This window comes from Tupaia chinensis, unplaced genomic scaffold (assembly GCF_000334495.1).
Source record: "Tupaia chinensis unplaced genomic scaffold, TupChi_1.0 Scaffold000101_1, whole genome shotgun sequence".
Classification (NCBI taxonomy): Eukaryota; Metazoa; Chordata; class Mammalia; order Scandentia; family Tupaiidae; genus Tupaia; species Tupaia belangeri.
The window spans coordinates 8,093,611-8,115,999 of NW_006159565.1; the positions used below are offsets into that span (position 1 = coordinate 8,093,611).

The 22,389-nt window shown below is 41.3% G+C and overlaps 1 protein-coding gene across 7 annotated transcripts in view; it reads right to left on the minus strand.

Annotated features, from left to right (window-relative positions):
* The window catches only part of NDUFAF5 (NADH:ubiquinone oxidoreductase complex assembly factor 5), a 39,516-nt gene that overhangs the window by 6,234 nt on the left and 10,893 nt on the right, over positions 1 to 22,389 (minus strand). For 4 of the 7 annotated variants that reach the window (XR_003548590.1, XM_027770002.1, XM_027770003.1 and 1 more), the window contains 3 exons: positions 19,427 to 19,466; positions 15,100 to 15,297; positions 6,106 to 6,166 (listed from right to left, as the gene is read on the minus strand). Coding sequence is in view for 6 of the 7 variants with exons in the window: in XM_027770002.1 (XP_027625803.1) it covers positions 6,106 to 6,166; positions 15,100 to 15,297; positions 19,427 to 19,466 (299 nt within the window). In the remaining variant the exon portion in view is untranslated. The remainder of the gene's footprint in view (positions 1 to 6,105; positions 6,167 to 15,099; positions 15,298 to 19,426; positions 19,467 to 22,389) is intronic. The other 3 variants (XM_027770007.1, XM_027770004.1, XM_027770006.1) reach the window with 3 other exon arrangements.

The window sequence follows — 22,389 nt, forward strand, 5'->3', positions numbered from 1 at the left end:
GCCACACCACAATCCATTCTCCTCCTGGGATCTTGGGCATGCACACACACACACACACACACACACTCAGTGTGAGTTTAAAGTTACTGGGTCTGGGACTTGAACTGCAGTTGGCCATGTGGGAGTCCAGCAACGTAACCGCTATGCCATCTGCTGGCCCCCATTTCCTCACGTACTTGTAAAAAAACAATGTTGCACTTTATAGTTGCAGGCATATGTTTTCTTTTCTCTGTGTCTGTCTCTCTCTGGCAGAACATTAAACTCCTTGATCAGACATGCTATATTTCTACTACTGGCTAGTAAATGACACGGCAGATGTTCAGTAAGTGCTAAGTGAATGAATATGAAGCCAACCAGCTGATACTGCTAATTTGTTAAGTAACACTTTTACGAGTTATCTTTAGGTCATTCCTCTTACCCCTCCTAAGAGGCACCAAAGACTAAAATACTTTTGTACAAGGTTTTACAATAAAAGTAAGAGCAACATTCGGAAAACCTCTTAAAAGTATTCAGTCACCAGAAAAGTCATGATATATTTTTCTATGCAAAAATGCATCATGACTTTTCTAACAACCCAATAAACACTATGGAGTTATCAACTGAGACGAGGCACGAGGCAATCTTCTTGGGGGTTGAAATGTTTTTTAACTTGACTGGGAGGGTGGTTAGAAATATAAGCAGCTATATTGTTAAGATCAGTACACTTCACTAAACAAATAGGCTAACTCCAATTTTAAAAGGCACTCATATCAAGTACGTGAGAAAGACTCTGGATTCAAATCAGATCCCCAGATGTACTGTGATCACAGACACGATACTTAACTTCAATGACTCAATTCACTCACCTGTAAAATTAGAATATCAGAAAACCTCAGAGGACTGCACTGAGCAGAACGTGTACTGTACTTTTAAATGAGTGCATGATAACGTTTTACGACTCATCAGTCTAGTCTCTTTCTCATTTCTTTTATGAAATGAATCCTGAACACAGCATTTATTACATAGCAGATCAAAAATAAATGCTGTTATTTGAAAAATATTTTTCTCATGAGAACATGAATAAGAAATCATCAGTCCATTACTGTCTTTCAAGCCTTTGAATAAAGGGGCCCCTTGAACACATCAAGATGAGCTACGGGCGTGGGGGCAGTGCTTGGGAAGGGGGTTGTGGGAGTTATTACTGACCTTCTGCCATCTTGGACATGCATGCTATAGGTTGACCATCCTGTATTACGTTATAATGAACGAAAACTGACGACGATAGTCAATATTCAACTACATTTCTTTCCCCTTGTAAATTGACAAAAGCTCTGTACTCAGAGGACAATGAGTAAATAGACCTTATTAATAATGGGCAACTATAAGAAGCAGCAGAGGGCTGTTAAGAGAGGGCCAGAGCAGGACTCAAGGAAGCATTTGGCACCTAATTTTGCAACTAACAGGCAACAAGTATTCTCTCTCGGCCTAATTTTGCTTGCTTGTATAGGAATAAAATAGTTATCAAGGGATAAAATGGTTATCGAGAAAATTATAGAGAAAAACAAGTACAACATTGATTATAAAAAACTATAAATCTTGGGACCAGCAGATGACAGAATGGTTACGTTGCTGGACTCCCACACAGTCAACCACAGTTTGAATCCCGGACCTGGTGGCTTGAAACTCATGCTGGGTGTGTGCACAAGATCCTGAGAGGATAGATAGGACCAGCAGTTAGCATAATGGCTATGCCGCCGGACTCCCACATAGTGGACCATGGTTCAAGTCCCGGACCCGGTGGCTTAAACTCACGCTGGGCGTGGGTGCATGCGTGTCCAAGATCCTGAAAGGAGAATGGAGGAGAAGGGATTGTGGTGTGGCCATCCCACCTGGGAGGTAATTTCTCACTTTCTGTCTCTCTGTCTTCCTGGTGAGTGCATGCGCCCTATAGCAAAAAGCTCTCTCTAAAAAAACAAAAACAAAAAAACAAAAAAAACCTCTCCAAAAAAAAAAAAAAAAAAAAGATCCCAAAAGAAGGAGAATGTTCTCTAGTGAGTGCACATGCCTGCCCTATAGCAAAAATCTCTCTCTAAAAAAACAAAAACAAAAAAACAACAAACAAACAAGCTTATAACTCTTTAAATAAAGGCCAAGTATGTATTTTTATCATCCTCTTGCTGTAAGTCATCTTCCAGTTTTTCAGGATCCAGATTAAGGCTCCCTAGGCACGCGTGGTTTGGATTTCACAGAACACACATTTAACCCCTCCTGCTTCCCCCATTCATCAAAACTGTCTATGCCGTTTGTGTAAAACCGAAAAACAAAAAGCTCACAAATTCTCATAAAAGAGGCAAGTTGATGCTCTCTTTTGAGGAAATCACTCTTCCAAGTACCCCTCTCCAGTGGCAGATGTTTAACTACTGCATACGTCACCTCTTCTAGAGTTGGGAAGTAGGGTCTGTGGCTATTTTTTCCCCACTCTATTGAAGAGCCTGACCCTGCCAAGGCCCATACCACTTGGCAGGAACCTTCCTGCCTTCTTGTTGCTTTCCCACATCAGGCTAGTTATTTTTTTCATTTATCAAAGGGTCTGACACCTGGCTCCGTAGTCCTCCGTACTCCTGCTACCAACCTGGGTAACAATGTAAGTAACCATTAAGTTCCATGGTCCCTGAGGTTTTCTCATTTTGTTTTGTTTTAGTTTTTTTGCTAGAGGGCGCTCACCAGAGAGAGTAAGTGAGAAAACACCCCCACCCCCCACCCCTCCCCCCGTGGAAATAGTCATGCTGCAATCCCTTCTTCTCTAGTCTCCTTGGGATTTGGGGCAAATATGTGCCCAGTGTGATTTTCAAGTCACCAGGTACAGAACTGGAACCCCACAGTTGGCCACAACAGATCCAGTCCCTTAACATCTGTGCCACCTACTGGCCCCTCTGGAATATTATTCATCTCCTTATCTCCAATGAACTCCATCAGTCTGCCTCAGTTTCTGTGCCTGGGTCATGTCCCAAACTGTTCTCACAGACTGTTTTACTCCCAAAACCAGCCTGTCCAGCATGCCAACTATGGTCACTCTGATGCCTTGAGATCACATGCACACAACTCGACTTCGAGTTGTTTTTCCTCTCCCTACCTCCTTTTTTTTCCCTCTCCACTTCCCTTTCCTTCCAGATTCTTCAGCCCATTATTTCAGTGACATTCTGAACATTCTCTTCGCTCTCGACTACCAACACTCCAACCCAAACTAACCCCAACTATGTGCTTTTCTGTCCCTGGTCCTGAACTGCCAACTACTAGTGACATGTCTGACCAACTTCGAATGCACATTTCATATTCTAGAACTTTGTCCTGGTCAATATGCTTTCCCATTTTCTACAATGACTACTTTGAATTGTCTACACTCAGTTCTCAAACCTCGGATCCTTCCATTCTCAGCATGTACTACTTCCTGTATAACAAAGAAAGCAGGACCCATGAGGTAGGAATTTCCTAATATCAACCATAAGCACCCATGTTCACCGGCACTACCCCTCCTCCTTTCCTTCTACATATCTACCCATCCTCTTATCCAAGGTCAGCCCCTCTGCCAGTCTTTGTTTCTCATTCCCTTTTACCTTCTCAAGTCCCAGACCTCATCAACGATGTCTTCTCTCCCCTAGAGTTTACCTGTTCTATGGAAGCATTTTGATTCTTACAGGCAGCAGTAAATAAATTCAAATCTTAAGATAAAAAAAATCTCTGGGCATGGTGGTGCCCGCCCTATGGCAAGATGAAAAATATCTCATCCGCCAACCCCCCACCACTGTGCCTTTTACCTCTCGCTCTTCTTCATAGTCAAACTTCATGAGAATAGTATTCACTAGCTGCCTCCATTTCCTCACCTTCCACTGACTCTTCAACCTACTCCCATTACCTTCGCTCCCTTCACTCCAGTAAGAGTGCTCATCAAGATCACCAACAACCTTCTTGTTCCTAAACCTAGTGGACTCTCTTCAATTCACATTTTGCTTTTGATGCTGCCAAGTGCTCCCTTTGTTTTGAAATACTCTTTTTCTTGGTTCAGGCAATTGTACATTTTTCTGAGGTTTCTCCTAATGCTTGCTCAGTCTCATTGCAGGCTCATTCTTCTCCTACCCAGCCACTGTAAGAGGTTTCTGAAAGTTCACTATTGGTCCACTTTCACTCCATGTTTTTGCCCTAAAGAACTGCTTCAAATATCACCTACTCCCAAATGCTTCCTAGCTCCTTCACCTAAACCTGTAGCCTCAGGTCTACACACCCATGCCCAACTACCTACTTGATATCTCCTCTTAGATACTTCAAAAGCACTTCAAACCCAATGTATCCAAAGGAGAACTCACAAGCTATCCCTTACCACATTTGGACTTTTACTGTTTCCTCTATCAAAGGAACCATCAATCTGGTTGTGAGCTAGAAACTCAGCAGTTAAGTCTAACATGTCTATTTCCTTCATCCACCCACATCTAATCCACCAGCAAGAACTGTCAAATTTAGCTCCTAAATACATTTGAGATGTAGTCACTTCTCTTCATCTCCATTGCTATCACCCTAGTCAAAATTATCATCTCTCAGCAAGCTTTACTGCAACAAGGGTCCTACTAGTCTATCCCGTCTTTTCAAAGTACAAATCCAAGGGTCAAGTGGTTGCCTAGAGGTAGGACAGCTGGGCCTGGAAAGGTCTTGGGTGCACGCCCCAGGGCCTCTCTGAGCATACTAGTTGAGACTGGGGGTGGGTTGGTGTGAAGACCTATCAAGAGTACTTATCTCTTTCTCTCTCATTGAAGAAATAAATATATATATCTTTTTTTTTTTTTGGAGAGGTTTTTGCTATAGGGCATGTGCACTTGCCAGACAGAGAGAGAGACAGAGAGACAGAAAGCGAAAAATCACCCCCCAGCTGGGGATGGTCACGCCGCAATCCCTTCTTCTCCATTCTCTTCTAGGGATCTTGGGCACGCACGCACACATGCCTGGCGTGAGTTTTAAGCCACCGGGACTGTGACGCAAACCATGGTCGACTACGTGGGAGTCCAGCGACATAGCCATTACATTAACTGCTGGTCCCAGAAATAAATATACTTAAAAAAAATCTGATACTGGGACCAGTAGTTAGCGCAATGGCTATGTCGCTGGACTCCCACGTAGTCAACCACGGTTCAAGTCCCAGATCCGGCGGCTTAAACTCACGCTGGAGGCGTGTGCATGCGTGCTCAAGATCCTGAGAGGAAAATGGAGGAGAAGGGATTGTGGCGTGGCCATCCCCCCGGGGGATGATTTCTCCCTTTCTATCTCTCTGTCTCTCTCTGTCTTTCTGGCGAGCGCATGCGTCCTATAGCGAAAACCTCTCCAAAAAAAAAAAAAACCAATCTGATACTGAAACTATTCTCTACCCCTTACCACATTAACATGTCTTAAGAAAATTTTAAGATAAGGAGAAACAATCAACAGAACTCTAAGGCCTCTGACTCCCATTTACCCACCAATTTCATTACATCTCTCCTTTCTGCTCCCTGTGTTCTAGTCTAAATGCCCCTTCATTTAGTTCTTCCTACGACCATCCTTGTAAGAGAGCTAAGGTATGCGTTGTTCTTGTCTGGGACTCACTACCCTGTCCTTTCCATAGTTAAATCACTTTCTTATTTTTAGAGCACAGCTTCAATGCCACTTCTTTGAGTCTCTCAGACCAGGACCCTCAGGCTAGGACCTCTCCCTGATAAAACCCTATTCTTAGCCCAAATCTGTTTTCCTGTGCCTAGATCTGAGCTGCCAACCACTGAGGATGTCACCAACGTGCTCCTCCCCCTCAGAGGCTCTCTCCGACAAAGTCCTGCCATTTATTTATAGGCAGTCACAGCACCATATGCCCCTCCTTCACAGCATGGACCACAGTTCTAATTTAACATTTATCTTTGTGACAGTTGCCTAGTGTCTGCCTCCTCCATTTTATCCCATAAGGTCCACAAAGACAGGGTGCTTTCTTCTCCCTGAAGGATCCCCAGTGCTTCACTCCTCTGTCTACCATTTGGTGGGCTCTCCAAAGGAGTCTATATATATATTTATACACACACACACACACACACACACACACATATTTAAGTGCCTTACCTTGTAAATCTTCCATCAACTCAAACATTCCAGGATAGTTAACTTGAATTTCATCGGTATCCTATTTTAAAAGAAAAAGGAATACTCATTTGACATTCATCATTAAATAAACAAACAAATAAAAATAAATAAATAAATAAAGATTTGAAAAGGAGATGTGGAGATCACCCAGGCCAATCTCTCATGGAAAACAAGAAAACTTCTTTACAGTATTCTTCATCTGGCTTATGCTTAATTTAAGAAGATTTCAAATTGGGGGACCAGCAGTTAGCGTAATGGCTATGTTGCTGGACTCCCATGCAGTGGACCGCAGTTCGAGTCCCGGACCCAGTGGCTTGAACTCATGCCGGGCGCATATGTGTGCATGCCCAAGATCCCAGGAGGAGAATGGAGGAGAAGGGATTGTGGCACGGCCATCCCCACTGAGGGGTGATCTCTCGCTTTTTCTCTCTGTCTCTCTCTGTCTTTCTGGTGAGTGCATGCGCACTGTAGCAAAAACCTCTCTAAACAAAGAAAAAAAAAGATTTCAAATTGCTAAATAGACATTCCCCATGTGAGAGTCATTTTTCTAAAACTCTATCAACTGATTCTAGTTCTCTCCTTGGGAACAATACAAAAATAAGCCTATGTTATCCCATACAAACCACCGCCCTCTTCTCTAAGTCTTTCAAAACTCTTCTAGAACACTATAATTTTTTTGGAGAGGAATCAGTCTTCTAGACAAAAGTTATAGATCTTTACATGTTTTGACTACATTTTGCGGACATAGCAGTAATCTTTCTTAAAATATGGTACATAGTTGCTGGATTCCCCACATGGCTGACAGCGGTTCAAGTCCTAGACCTAACAGCTTGCTTTCTCACTTTCCCCTTCTCTCACTCTGTCTCTCCGGTCAAATTAAAAAATAAATAATAACAAATAAAATTAAATGAAGAGATAATTTTTTGAAAATGTACCTATAGGGTCAGCAGGTGGCGTGGTAGTTGAGGGCATGGACTCCCACATGGCCGACAATAGTTGGAGTCCTGGACCTGGTGGCTTGCTTTCTCACTTGCCCTCTCTCTCTTGCTCTGTCCCTCTCTGGTCAAATTTAAAAAAAAAAAAAAAAGTTAACATAAAATAATTCTTTTTTTTTTTTTTTGGAGAGGTTTTTGCTATAGGGCGTGTGTGCTCGCCAGAAAGACAGAGAGAGACAGAGGGAAAAAAGAAACCCCCCCCCCCCCCCCCCCCGTGGGGATGGCCACGCTGCAATCCCTTCTCCTCCATTCTCCTCTTGGGATCTTGAGCACGCATGCACACGGGCCCAGCGTGAGTTTTAAGCCACCGGGTCTGGGCCTCAAACCGCTGTCAACTATGTGGGAGTCCAGTGACATAGCCATTACACTAACTGCTGGTCCCAAAATAATTCTTTTAAAAAATGTGGTACTTAGAATTAAGTCAAATATGGTCATCTTCTAAGATATTTTCATTCTATTTCTAGTAATGCAGCCAATACTACATTTAAGAGATGAGCATACTGCTGGCACATGCTGTGTTTATTTCTCAAATGAACTACTGGACAATGGCTCCACTTTCTTTCTGAAGCTTGACACATGAGGCTGCTGTTAGTACAGAGGCAGAGGCACTGCTGCTCTCCTAATATCCAGGTGCTCCTAGATACTACCCAACCCCAAAAAGACATTTCTTCTAGCCAAAAAAAGAAGGGACAAGGCAGTAAAAAGCTAGTGAGTCCTACGTAGGCCATGTCTTTTGCTGTGGGGACCTACATGAGCTGTCCAGCCACCAGAGGGCTGCGATGTGATAAAATTTCTCAGGTTAAGCACTAAGTAGTAGAGATGCATCTGTACTGGAAACTAGCCCTAAATAAGTCTAAATGCCATTAATCGAGGACTGATTAGGGCCAGTAGGTGGTTTGGTAGTTAAAGTGCTGGACTCCCACAAGGCTGATCACAATTTGAGTTGTGGTCCTGGTGGCTTCAAAATCATGCCAGGTGCATGTGTATGCATTCCCAAATGCCCAAAATCCCAGGAAGTGAATAGAAGAGAAGGGGTTGTGTTATGGCCATCCCCTTGGGCAGTGGGGTGATCTCTCACTTTCCCTTTCACTATCTTTCTGTCTCTCTCCAGCAAGTATACACACCCTATGGCAAAAACCTTGGGGGGAAAAAAAGAGGATTGGGACCAGCAGGTGGCGAAATGGTTACATCACTGGACTCCCACATGACTGACTGTGGTTCGAGTCCTGGACCTGGCAGCTTCAAACTCACACCAGGCATGTGTGCATGTATACTCAAAATCCTGGGCAGAGAATGGATTGCAGAGTAGCCATGCCCCTGGGAGGTGATTTCTGGTTTTTTGTCTCTCCATCTCTCCAATGAGCGCATGTGCCCTATAACAAAAATAAAGAACATCTGTTCAGTGACAGACTACATAACTGCCAATAAAGAATGAGACAGATATATGTTTACAGGAGAACTTCTTTAAGGTTTCTAACTGACTGGGGGAAGAAAGTGTGTATGTTATTGCATATGTGGTTTTAAACGGCACTTCTATTCCTGTCAATGAGGAAAAACTGTTCTGAAAAGATGTGCAAAACAAGACTCAGTTAACAAACCTTCTGGGGAGAGGGCAGAGTGTCAGCAGTCATTGCTCTATCTCTATGAAGGTATTTTCCTATTTCTCCTTTTTTAAATATATGCATGGATCAGGCAGTGTGTGCGCTTTTTAATAGGACTACTTCTGGGCAGTGTTATCATGACCTTTCATCTACATATTTTTCTATATTAACAAACTATTCTAAAAAGAGATTCTAAGGTTAAACACAAAATTCCTTCCAGGATGATACCTAGCTATTAAGCAATTTCCTTTGAAAACAGTTCTTCAGTGAAATCAACCAAAAGCACTATCCACATCTCAATCGAAAGAGAACAACATGGGACCAGCAGACAGTGTAGCAGTTACCTTGCTGAACTCCCACATGGCCCACCGCAGTTCAAGTCCAGGATCTGGGAGCTTCATTAATGTGGGGCACATGTGTGGGCATACTCAAAATCCCAAGAAAGAGGACAAGCAGTTAGCGTAATGGCTATGCCGGCTGAACTCCCATGTAGTTGACTGTGGTTGGAGTCCCAAACCCGGTGGCTTAAACTCACACCAGGCACATGTGCGTGCGTGCCCAAGATCCTGAGAGAATGGAGGAGAAGTGATTGTGGCATGGCCATCGCCCCTGGGAGGTGATTTCTCGCTTTCTGTCTCTCTGTCTTTCTGGTGAGTGCACGTGCCCTATAGCAAAAACCTCTCGAACAGAAAAAAAATTCTAAGAAGAGAATGGAGCAGAAGAGACTGCAGCATGGCCATACCCATCCCCCCCACCCTCAGGGTGAGTGATTTCTTGCTTTCTGTCTCTGCCTCTCTGATGAGCATGCATGCTCTATAGCAGAAATCTCTCCAGCAAATAAGAAATTTTTTTAAAACAGAACTGTGGGGGCCAGCAGGTGCCACAGTAGTTCAGGTGCTAGACTCCCACATGGATGACAGCAGTTTGAGCCCGGATTTAGTGGGATGCTTTCTCACTTTCCCTTTCTTTCTCTCTCTCTCTCTCTTTGGTCAAGTTAAACAGTAGTAATGATAATAAATAAAATGAAATAACTCTTTGAAAAAAAGAGAGAACCACAACAGTTTTGTCAAAGGCCTTATTCAAATTAAGATGGACTATATCTGCAGTCTTCTCTTAATGCACTAGTCCAGCGGTTTTATTCTTTAAGGAAATGAGCCTCATGTAGAATGCCAATGAACTCAGAAAACAATTCACTAAAAGGTCCCATGAATAAATTCAAATACAACATATGATACTAATTTGACTTGATTTCATTTTAGAAATACAAACCCATTGCAATGTAAAAGTAATATATCTAATGTATAAAATGAATAAATCTGTATAATTGATTTCATAAAAGCTTCTTTGGATGGAAATATTTATGAAATGAATTAGGATGCAATATTATTATTATTATTATTATTATTATTATTATTATTTTGGAGAGGTTTTTGCTACAGGGCTTGTGTGCTCACCAGAAAGACAGAGAGAGACAGAAAGCAAGAAATCAACCCCTGGGGGGATGGCCACACCGCAATCCCTTCTCCTCCATTTTCCTCTCGGGATCTTGGACACACATGCACACGCGCCCAGTGTGAGTTTTAAACCACCGGGTCTAGGACTCAAACCATGGTTGACTACACGGGAGTCCAGCAACATAGCCATTACACTAACTGCTGGTCCCCTAGTATGCAATATTATTATAGCACTTCAGAGACAGGATACAATTCATAATTTGAGGAACAAATTCTTATAGCTTTATCATTAACTCAGCAATTTTCTAATTTTATAACCTGTAAAGAAGATTCTACATCAGTATCTTTGTATTATATTAACGTTTAAGCCATTCAGCTAATTTTTGGAGCATATGTAAACTATTCTGAATTAGATTTTTCAGGTAACAGAAGTGTAGGCTTTTAAATGTTATATTGCTAGATTAAACATTTTTAATAGAAACCTGTCTGAAACACATAACCTACTTTTCAACCGTATAAAATCACGTGTGATGAACAGAATTTAACTTTCTTTTGGTTACTGAGGATAGAATTCCCATGTTTTTTCTAATGAGCAACTTTTGAGTCCCTGAAAGCTGATGACTAACCTGGACGACTTGGCGCATTTTTTAACATCATCCCATGAAAGTGTGCACTATGCCTCTCATGTCACCTACCCAATCTATCCCTTTTAGAGGACTTACATGCCCAAAGATTTTTTTTTTTTCACCTCAATTATAGGTTTATAATAGCAACATGGTAGACAACTTTTAAGAGGGTAAACTATAAAGGCAATTTTTTATATTTTAATTAAAATACATACTAGTGATTAGGGTTTGAAACCAGTAGTTTCTCATCTAATTTCAGTCACAGTAAATCTCTCAAGATCTGATGAAAAGCATGGGCACCTGCCTCCACAAATGAAAAACAAAAACCTATCTTGCATACAACATCCTAGTATGTACTGTACCCTCTACAGTCTACTGACAAGATCACTGTAAATCCAAGAACATTCAGCAGAGGTTTTCATCTATCTTGCTCACTACTATATACAACATACCTAGCACAGAGTCTGGTGCATGGAACAAATAAATTAAATAGAAGGATACTTATTATACCATTGTTTCTATCGGCCAAAAGTTAGAATAAACCTAAATGTCTTGTAGGAATATAGTTAGGTAAAACTGTGGTACATTCATATGAGGCAATGACGTGCAAAAGAAGCACTGACTGAGAAAATTCTCTGAACTATACTGTTAACAGTGAAAAAAAGGGCCAGCAGATGGTGTGGTAGTGAAGGTGCTGGATCCTACAGGGCCAACACCGCAGTTCAAGTCCTGGATCTGACAGGTTGAAAATCATGCAGGTGCATGTGTTTGCATGCCCAAAATTTCGAGGAGAGACTGGAGAAGGGACAGCAGCATGACCTTCCCCCCTCGAAGGTTATTTCTCACTTTCCTTCTCTCTCTGTTAGTGTTTTTATCTGGAGAGCACTCACATTCTGTTATAAAAATATTTTTTAAAAAAAGAGTGAAAAAAATGGCTAGCTGGTGGTGAGGTGGTTGGTGTGGAGTTAAAGTGACTAGATTTCAGTTGGCTGACTTTGTGGTTCAAGTCCTGGTGATTTGAGAAACATGTAGGTATGTGGCTGTGTGTGCCCAAAGTCCTGAGAGGAGAGAGAAAGGGAGGAAGGATTACAGTATGATCATCGACTCCCCCTGGAGAAAAAAGTGTTTTCTCATTTTCTTTCAGTCTCTCCAATAAATACATATACACTGTCGCAAATAAAAATAGTTTCTTTTAAAAAAAAATGGGTGAATGGGGCTAGCAAATGGCATGTCATTAAGGTGCTGGATCCCACATGGTTGACTCTGTGGTTTGAATCCCAGACCAGGCAGCCTGAGAATCATACTGGGTGCCTGTGTATGTGTGCCTAAAATCCCAAGAGGAGAATGGAGGAGAAGGGACTGTGGTGTGGGCATCCCCCCTAAGGGATGATTTCTTACTTTCCCTTGCTCTGTCTCTCTGTTTCCTCTGGCCAGGGCACATGCCCTACACACACACACACACACACACACACAAAAAAAAAGCCGTGAAAAACAAGTTTCAGGAATATATTATGTTCATGTGAGTGTCTATATATTTTGGGTTATCAGAAAAGTCAAGATATATTTTTTCTATGCAAAAATGTGTCATGATTTTTCTGACAACCCAATAATATAGTAATTTTTTCTTTAAAACAAAACAAAAACATAGCACATTATATGCCACACTGATACCAGCAGGTATCTCTAGGGTAGCAGTTCTAAAAATACAGTTTGGAAAGTCCTAAGGTTCTTGAGACACTTTTGGAGGTTCATGAAATTAAAATTGCTTTCATAATATATGATGCTATTTGCCCTTTTCACCTTTCATTCCACAGTAAAATTACTATTACTATTTTTGGCCAGAGGGTACATATGTATATACAAGAGAGAGAGAGAGAAAGAGAAGAGGAAAAAACAACAATGACAAAGCCTGGTCATGCAGCAATCCTTTTTTCTTCCATTTCTCCACCCTGTAGGATGTGGGCATGCACACATGTGATGAGTGTTTTTCAGGGTCAGGATTCAAACCATGATTGGTCCTGTGGGTGCTGACAGCCTGTGTGGTGCTTAACTGCTACACTACGGGGGTGGTCTAAGAATATTATTTTAAAGATAATTTATTTATTTCCCCAGTGGGATCCTGACTGCACCATCCACCCCAGCCTTCAGGCAGCCCAGGATCTCGGGTAAGCATATGCCAGGTGTACTCAGGAAGGCCTGCAGACTTGAACCAGGAACCATCCCATGTTGGACTGGCTCACAGAGTGCTTGGTTTTACAGCTGCACCACGGTATGGCTTCATATAAATGGAATTTTCAGAAGCTCCATGACATGTGGTGTAGCAACAGAGCTAAACACAGAAGCAGATATGAGACTCTATTTTATTAGAGCATGCATTAAAGAAATTTGAAAAATGTGAAGCAAAGTATTTCTCTAAACTTTTCTTTTTGTTTTAGAAAATGTAGTTATTTTTCTGTTTCTTATTATACATAAGAAACAGGTTATATATGTTAACAAGTGATAGGTATATTATTGATATTTTTTAATTAATTAATAAATATTAAAACAAATTCATCTTTAATTCCTAATATGGTCAATAATGGTAGATACAATTCACTTACACAAAAGCCCTTTAAGGTCCTCAGTAATTTTTTAATTGTATAGAGAAATCCTGAGACCAAAATTTTGAGAACTGTTGCTCTCAGAAGAAAGCTAGGATTTTCAGAACTAAGGGAGAATAATAGACTTTTATTTTTAGTTATATTTTTATTTCTTTTAGTTTTTTAAAAGAATTATTATTTATTATTATTATTATTATTATTATCATATTTCAGTTTGACTAGAGAGAGACAGAAAGGGAAATTGAGAAAGCAAGCTGCCAGGTCTGGGACCTGAACCATGGTCAGTCATGTAAGAGTCCAGGGCCCCAACTACCCTATCACTGCCAGTCCCCATAGTTTTCTTTAAAAACAAAACAAAACAAAAAAAACAAAACAAAAAAACTTTTGCCCATTGAGTATGTGTGCTCACCAGAGACGGGGTGGTGGGGGTGGAGGGGGGTGGTGAAAAATCAATCCCCCAGAGGGGATGGCTACAACACAGTCCCTTCTCCTCCATTTTCTTCTTGGGATTTTGGGCGGGGACATGGACACACACGGACACACACACACACACACACACATACACACGGACACACACATGCAACATGATTTTCGAGCTGTCAGATCCAGGACTTGAACTGTGTAAGATGGCCAATTGGGAGAATCTAGCTGCCGTTAACTTCCTATTTCCTCTACTCAGGTTTAGAAATGTTTCTGGGCCTAAGAGGTTTGGAAAACTACAGCAAATCTACTCAGTTGTCCTCTGATGAGAGTAATGAAGTCCTTTAAAATGTCTCCGCTATTGGAGGGAAGTGAAAGGGGGTAATAATTGTCTCTCCAGATGATGCTCAGTCAGAAGCCATGTCCTAGAAAGGGCAAGGAGTAGAGGGTTGTGGAAAGAGGAAGTCAGGAGCCAGTATTTACTGACCATCTTCGAGGTCAAGATACTTCACATCCTTTATCTTATTTAATACTAACAACCACCTGAGGTGAGTAACATTTGCATTTTAAAAATAAATGAATGCTCAAAGAGGTGCAGTAAATGTCCCAACTTCTGGTTTATAAAGGGCCAGGGCAAAGTTCCAAGTTACATGCACTGCATACCCAAGTTCTATCCTGTCACTCAACAGCTGACTTCCTGTTTCTTCTTAGTAACTGCCTGTGGGTCTTCTTTCTAGAACGGTCCAGACCTAATGGAGTAGAACATTCAGCATGCCTTACCATCTCTAACCTTGATCTAACCCTAGGCCTGAAGAACATGCATTCTCTCATTTTTATATCATGTCAATGTTCCAACTGAGGGCTACAGTGAAGATAATAATATAAATGCCCCTGAATAGCAACTTTTTTCTATCATCTGGAATACTCTAACTCCCATATTATACCTACCTCTGGATTTAAAAATCCTGAGAGAACAGGGTGCTCATAAAATAGTCTCCTTGCTAAGTATGTTACATTTTTTTTCTTTTCTCAGTTACCTATCCTGGCAATAAATACTAAAATACTACATTCCTACCTCATGTCCATCAAGATGTATCATACAAACCAGATAAGTTCAATGGAGCTTTTCTTTTTAAAAAAAGAAAGAAAAAAAGAAAGAAAGAAAGAAATGAGGAAAAAGTGCCAAAACCTTTCCATAATACTATAAATATATATAATCTTCTATCTTTAAAATAAAAAGTTTCTGAACTTGTAATTAACAGGTCCTTGATAGTTACCACGGTCAGTGTATTAAAGCCAGCTCTCCCAAGCAGATGTCCTAGGTCATTGACAGCAGTGAAAGGAGAAACGTGGGGCGAAAATCCCCCTTCCCTTTCTGTTTCTGCTAACTGCAATGAACATCGAAGTTCATACAGTGTGTCGCCTCCAAACATTGCACCAATGAACGCTCCATCTGGTTTTAAAACATAATGAATCTGCAATAAATACAAGACAACAAAAGTATTGAAAATTGTTATATATATATTAAAATAATAAATACATAGGGTCTAAATCAATAGTTTATGACTTGCATTCTGCCAAATTAATTCAGGGGGTTTAAGAACTAATGTCTAACACAGTCACTGGAAAGTCACTGCTGCATAATGTGGTTGGAAAGACAGACCACCTCCACTGCCAGTCCAGCTCCTTAGCTCAGTGGTTAATGAAGCAGAATCAGACATGGCCAGCTGGGGTTCAGATCCCAGTCCTGGTGGCTTGAAAAGTAAGCTGGGTGGGTGTGCATGCATGCCCCAAATCCTGAAAGAATGAAGGAGAAAAGATTGTGGAGTGACTACACTCTACTGGGGGAATGGTTTCTCTTTCTTTCTTACGCGTGCATACACCCTCTGGCAATTAAAAAAAAAAAGAACAATAAAACTAATAATATTAATACCTATAAGATACATAGCATGTTTTCAAATTTTTTAATAGACAATACATTTTTTTTTTCATTTTGGTCATCGGGTACATGAACTTTGCTGGAGAGAGACAAGAGAGATAGTGAGAAATCATCTTCCAGGGTGAATGGCCATGCTGCAATCCCTCCACCTCTCAAGATTTGGGGCACACACGCACATGTACCAGGTATGATGGGTCCAGGACTAGAAATGTGGTTGGCCATGTGGGAGTCTAGCACCATAATTACTAAACCACCTTCTAGCCCCCAGGACTTATTTTTATAATCAGAAAAACATGAAAAGAAAAAAATTTAATTGTGACAGATTATAAAAATCATAATTCTCCCTGAATCCATGGCCTCTAAAGTGTCATTTTGTAACTCAAGACAGAGTCTATTTCTCCTCTACTTGAATCTAGGTTGGCCTTGTGACTTGCTTCGGACAAAAGAACTCAGTGGAAAAGATTGCCATTTCCAGACTAGATCCCAAATGGCCTGCAAGCTTCCACCTGCTCTCTTGGAGCCCTGCCTTGCCACCATGTTGTGAACAAGCCTGAGTTAGCCTGGTGGAGGACGACAGCTGTAAGCAGGGATCAGCTAGTTGTTCCAGCTGAGGTCATCCCAGACCAGTCAGCTCCCAGACAATCTGGCAGTTGATCACAGACTCATGAGTGAGCCAAGACAGACCTAGAAAAATTTCCCAACTAAACCCAGCCTAACTGCCAACCCACAAAATTATGAGCTAAATAAACAGTTGTTGTTTTAAGCCACTAAGTTGGCATGGCTTACTACTCAGAAATAGCTAGTCTATAAAGAGATCATGATTTACAACAGTAACCTGGTAACATACTCGTTTTCTAATTTACTCTTTATTATTTATCATTATCATTTTTTATTTTTTTTAGAGAGATTTTTGCCACAAGGTATGTGTGCTCATTGAAGAGACAGAGAAAGCCAGAAAGACAGAAAGCAAGAAATCACCCTCCAGAAGGGGAAGGCCATGCTGCAATCCCTCCTCCTCCACCTTCCTCTCAGGATCTTCAGCATGCACACGTGCTTGGTGAGAGTTTTAGGTCACTGGGTCTGGGATTTGAATTGTGGTCGACTACATGGGAGTCCAGTGACATAACCATTATGCCATCTGCTGGTCCCTATTTATCATTATTACTGTTTTTCAATTTGCTACAGGACACGTGCATTCACTAGAGAGAGACAGAGAGAGACAGACAGAAATGAGAAAGCAAGTAGCCAGGTCTGGGACTCAAACCAGGGTTGGTCATGTGGGAGGTCCAGCACTTTAACCACCACAATACCTGCTGGCTCCCACACTAGTTTTCTATGAGAAATCATTATTTTCCAGTTTTAAGACAAAAAACACTTTTAATTTTTAAAATTATTTATTTAGTTAGTTTTTTAGTTTTTGCTATAGGGCATGTGTGCTCACTGGAAAGACAAAGGAAGAGAAAGTGAGTAATCACCCTCCTAAGAGAATGGCCACTCCACAATTCCTTCTCCACCCTCCTTTCGGATCACACGTGCACACAGGCCCAGCATGATTTTTTTTTTTTTTTGAGAGGTTTTAGCTATAGGGCGCATGCGCTCACCAGAGAGCCAGAAAGTGAGAAATCATCCCCCGGGGGGATGGCCATGCCACAATCCCTTCGCCTCCATTCTCCTCTAGGGATCTTGGGCACGCATGCACACACACCTGTCATGAGTTTAAGCCATTGGGTCCGGGACTCAAACCACGGTTGACTATATAGGAGTCCAGCGACGTAGCCATTATGCCATCTGCTGGTCCCCAGCATGATTTTTAAGATGCTATGTCTGGGACTTCAACTGGGGAGCCAGTCATGTGGGACCCAGCCACCTTACTCTCCATGCCACCTGCTGGCTCAACACTTTTTAACTTTTAATTTAAGCAAAATAGTGGCCAGAGTGAATTCAAAAATCACAAATTTGCTCACAGGCTCTGTAAGACCTTAATCTATAACTAGTTCTGGCTCTGACTCCCAACAATGAGGACTGTTACAAAAAGGGTGGATTCTGAAGTAAACCAGAACCAGGTCACAGAAGATTATTTTTTCCCCTTTATTTATGATAGAGCATGTACATATGAGAGAGAGACGGGGGGCGGGGGGGAGATACACATCCTCCCTAGGGTCTATTCATGCTGTGATCCCTTCCTCCGGCTCCCTAGTCTGTTGGATCTTGGGCACTGTGCAGGCATGGCCAGAGTGTTCAGGCTGACCGAGCCGTGGACCTGAAACGGAACCTGAAACGCAGATGTTATGGGGGACTTGGCTCATCTTATGCAGCACATTACTTCCATGCCATGAGGCAGCCCCACAGTGGGCTCTTCTAATCAAGCATCATCTTAAAATTATATTCATTACAAAGCAGTATATAAGCACATCACCCATAAAATGATTGGTTTCTTCCCTTCTTCCTCTTTAGTGTTACTTCCTCGGAGCATGCAAAGTATCTAAGATTCAGTTCTCAGCCCTTTGTAGTTTCCCCCCACCTCAGATGGCTTATCAACTCCCATGATTTTACAAGCATAACATTCCAATCTCTATCTTCAGTCTGGCCATCTCCCCAGAACTCTAGACACACTTTTGACTGCCTGTTCCACAGACATCTCTCAGGAAATTTGTCACCCCAGCTCCCCCTATGCCCATACCCAGAACACCTATTCTCAAACCTATTCTTTCTCACGGACATATCTGTTCATTATTTTATTTTATCTGATCATTACATTGTTTCCCCTACTTTACTAATCACTACACCACCGCTCCCTGCCCTCAGCATCCAGACTCAACACTGAGGTGAATTTTGACTCCTCTTCTTTGATTTTCAAATCCAACTAGCCACTACAATCATGATTCTTCCTTTGAAGAGCCATGAGGACCCCTCTGTTCCTTTTAACTCATGCCACTGCTGTCTAGGTTGAGTTTAGCTCACTCCTGGACCACTGACATAGCTTCCCTTCGACTTAACCAACTTCTCCAGGCATTGATTTTCTAATTAATAAAATGAATATATCTGGCAGGGTTATTTAGCACACATGTAAAACGGAACACCACAACTAGCAAGTAGTATGTGATTAGATATGGTAGTTATCCTGCTGGCCAGCTTTTAAACCATACCACTTTCCTCTTCAAAGTTCTTCAACGGCTTTGAATTGCACAAAGAATCAACTCCAAATTCCTTAACCTGCCACCCAGGTCCTCCTAAATCTCATTCCAATTCCTAGTACTTCTCAATTCCTTTTGTTCTCCAACTACCCTGTGGTTCTGCCATCCCGGAAGGCCTTCCCAATACAAATCTGACCTACCCTGAGACCCTGTGCAAGTACTTTCCTCCTCTCGAAGCTTTCCTAGGCCACTCCAAGCTACAGTGAAGTCTTTCCCTCCTTTGAACTCATGCTTTTTGCCTGCCCCTCAACTGTTCACTGATAAATGTCAATCAATAAACACCTAGCACTCTCTGACTATCAGATAGAGGAAAGATTAAAGTAAATAAATAAATAGGTTCTATCCACAAAAGACTTACAATTAAGGGAAAGAAAGAATCCACACAGAAAATTTCTTATGATATCAGTATTATTTTGTATTTCTAATAAACAAAATAACACAGGATAGCAGAATAAACATAAGTTTTCTCACCTGCTCAAGAGCTCTAGGAAGGTCATTCACCCAATGCAAACTAAAATATAAAATGTTATTTGTTTTAGCTTAATTATAGTATAGTAACTTAATATAATTATCACTAGCATAAAGACACTACTACAAAAAGGTGTTAATTTTCTTTTTTTTTTTTTTTTTTGAGAGATTTTCACTGTAGGGCACGTGCGCTCGCCAGACAGACAGAGAGACATAGAGACAGAAAGCGAGAAATCACCCCCCCAGGGGGGATGGTCACGCCGCAATCCCTTCTCCTCCATTCTCCTCTCGGGATCTTGGGCACGCACGCACACGCACCCGGCGTGAGTTTTAAGCCACCGGGTCCGGGACACGAACCGCGGTCGACTACGTGGGAGTCCAGCGACATAGCCATTACGCTAACTGCTGGTTCCCAAGGTGTTAATTTTCAAATGTGCAATTGTCTACTGAAATTCACTATTTTCATACAAGTTTTAGAATAAAAATTCCTAAAAGAAAACCTCTTTTCTGTCACAGTAGAAAATTCCCTATGTCAGTATATCAGTTTACTTAAATAAAACAAGAAATAAAAATATCTTTTTTTCAAAATTTGCTATAGGGCGCATGCACTTGCTGGAGAGAGAAAGAGGAAGAAAAGTGAGAAGGCACCTCCCAGGGAGGATGACCACACCCCAGCCCCTTCTTCTTCATTTTCCTCTCAGGATTTTGGGTACACACATACACATCCAGCATGTTTTTCAAGCCGCTGGGTCTGGGACTAGAACCACATGTTTGGCCATGTGGGATCCAGCCACCTTAACTACCATGCTACCTGGCTGGCCCCAATTTAATTATTTTTAATCACTGAATAAAATATAAGTCATTCTCACTCAAGCATTTCATCTAAATAGTGCCAATATAAGGCTTTATTTGCATAAAATAATACAAATAAGCACTGATAAACATGTTCCCCCAAAAAAGCTTATCAATTAAACACTCTGGCTGGAGAAACATAATTTTTAAGTCCTATTTTCCTAGAAAAAAATTGAATTATCAATAGACTTAAAATTTTCCCAAGGCAAATAATGTTATTCATTAAAAGTTTAACTCAGTGACTTTTCTGATATTATCCCACTTTGCTATTGTTGTTTATGTGATATTATTATTTGGTAGCAGTTTTAGGTTCACAATAAAACTGATGGAAAGATCAAGAGACATCCCATGTTACTTCTGCCCCTACACAGGCATGTCCTCCCCCATGATCAACATCTCCCACCAGGGTGACGTATTTCCTACAACTGACAACATACACTGAATCATCCTTATCACCCAAAGTCCACAGTTCTTATTCGGATTCACTCCTGGTATATATTCTATGTGTTGGGACAAATATATAATGACATGTATCTCCATTGTTATATGATTCAAAGTAGTTTTACTGCCTTATAAATCTGTTTTCTCCCATCCAATCCTCCCTCCCCCCAACTCCTGAAAACCACTATTGTTTTTATTTTCTCAAGTTTTTCCTTTTCCAAAATATCATACAGTTGGAATCATATAGCACTTGCCTTTACAGAATAGCTTCTTTCACTCAGTAATATGCATTTAGGTTTTTTTGTATGTCTCTTCACAGCTTACGAGCAGATTTCTTTCCATCTTTCTTTCTTTTTTGAGAGATTTTTGCTATAGGGTGCATGCACTCACTGGACAGAGAGAGAGAAATTGCCCCCCCAGGAGGGGTGGTCATGCTGCAATCCCTTCTCCTCCATTCTCCTCTTGGGATTTTGGCCATGCATGCACACGTGCCAAACATGAATATTTTAAATATAATGACTTATTTAATTTTATTTATTCATTCATTTATTTTAATTTGACCAGAGACAGACAGAGAGAGAGAAAGAGTGAGAAAGCAAGCTGCCAGGTCCAGGACTCGAACCATGGTCAGCCATGTAGGAGTGTCCAGCACCTTAACCACCACGTCACCTGCTGGTCCCGCCAAACATGCATTTTAAGTCAACAGGTCTAGGACTCAAACTGTTGTTCAGTAGAAGGGAGTCGAGCTGTGTAACCATTATACCCATTGACTGGTACCAAAAGCTTATTTCTTTCAAGCACCAGAAAATGTTCCACTGTCTAGAAAGACTATAGTTTATACATTTATCCACTAAAGGGCATTTGGGTTATTTCCAAGTTGTAGCAATTACAAATAAAACTTGCACACATTTGTGTGCAAGTTTCTATGTAGACATGTTTTTGTCTCTTTTAGGTAAATATTAAGAAAAATGATTGTTAGATCACATGGTAAGAGTGTGTTTAGTTTTAGGGAAGCAGGTGGCATGGTGGTTAAGGCGCTGGGCTTGAACATGTCTGACCATGGTTCCAATCATGGCCTGGTAGCTTGAAAATCATGCTGACCATATGTGTAAGCATGCCCAAAATCCTAGGAAGAGAATGGAAGAGAAGGGACTGCAGTGTGGCCATATCCCCAGGGGGTGATTTCTCACTTTCCCTCTCACTGTCTCTCTCTGCCTCTCTTGGCTAGCACATGGGCCCTATTGCAAAAACCTTTAAAAAAAAAAAAAAAAGACTGGGACAATTCAGTGGTGTAATGGTTACATCACTGGACTCTCACATAGTTGACTGAGGTGCGAGTCTCGGGTCCTGCAGTATAAAACTTACACCGAGTACATGTCATGTATGCCCAAAATCCCAAGAGGAGGATGGAGAAGAGATTGTGAACGATCCCCCTGGAGGGTGATTTCTTGCTTTCTCTGAGTCTTTCCAGCAAGTGCATGTGCCCTATAGCAAAAATCTCTAAAAAAAAAAAAATTGTGTCTAGTTTTCTAGTAAACGAACTGTCTTCCAAACTGTCTGTGCTATTTTCCATTCCCACCAAAAATAAACAAAAAATCTGCTCTGCATCTAGGATGCAGGAACAAATTTATAGTAAGGGTGCTCTAACATTTGAAAACTGAAGCCAATATATT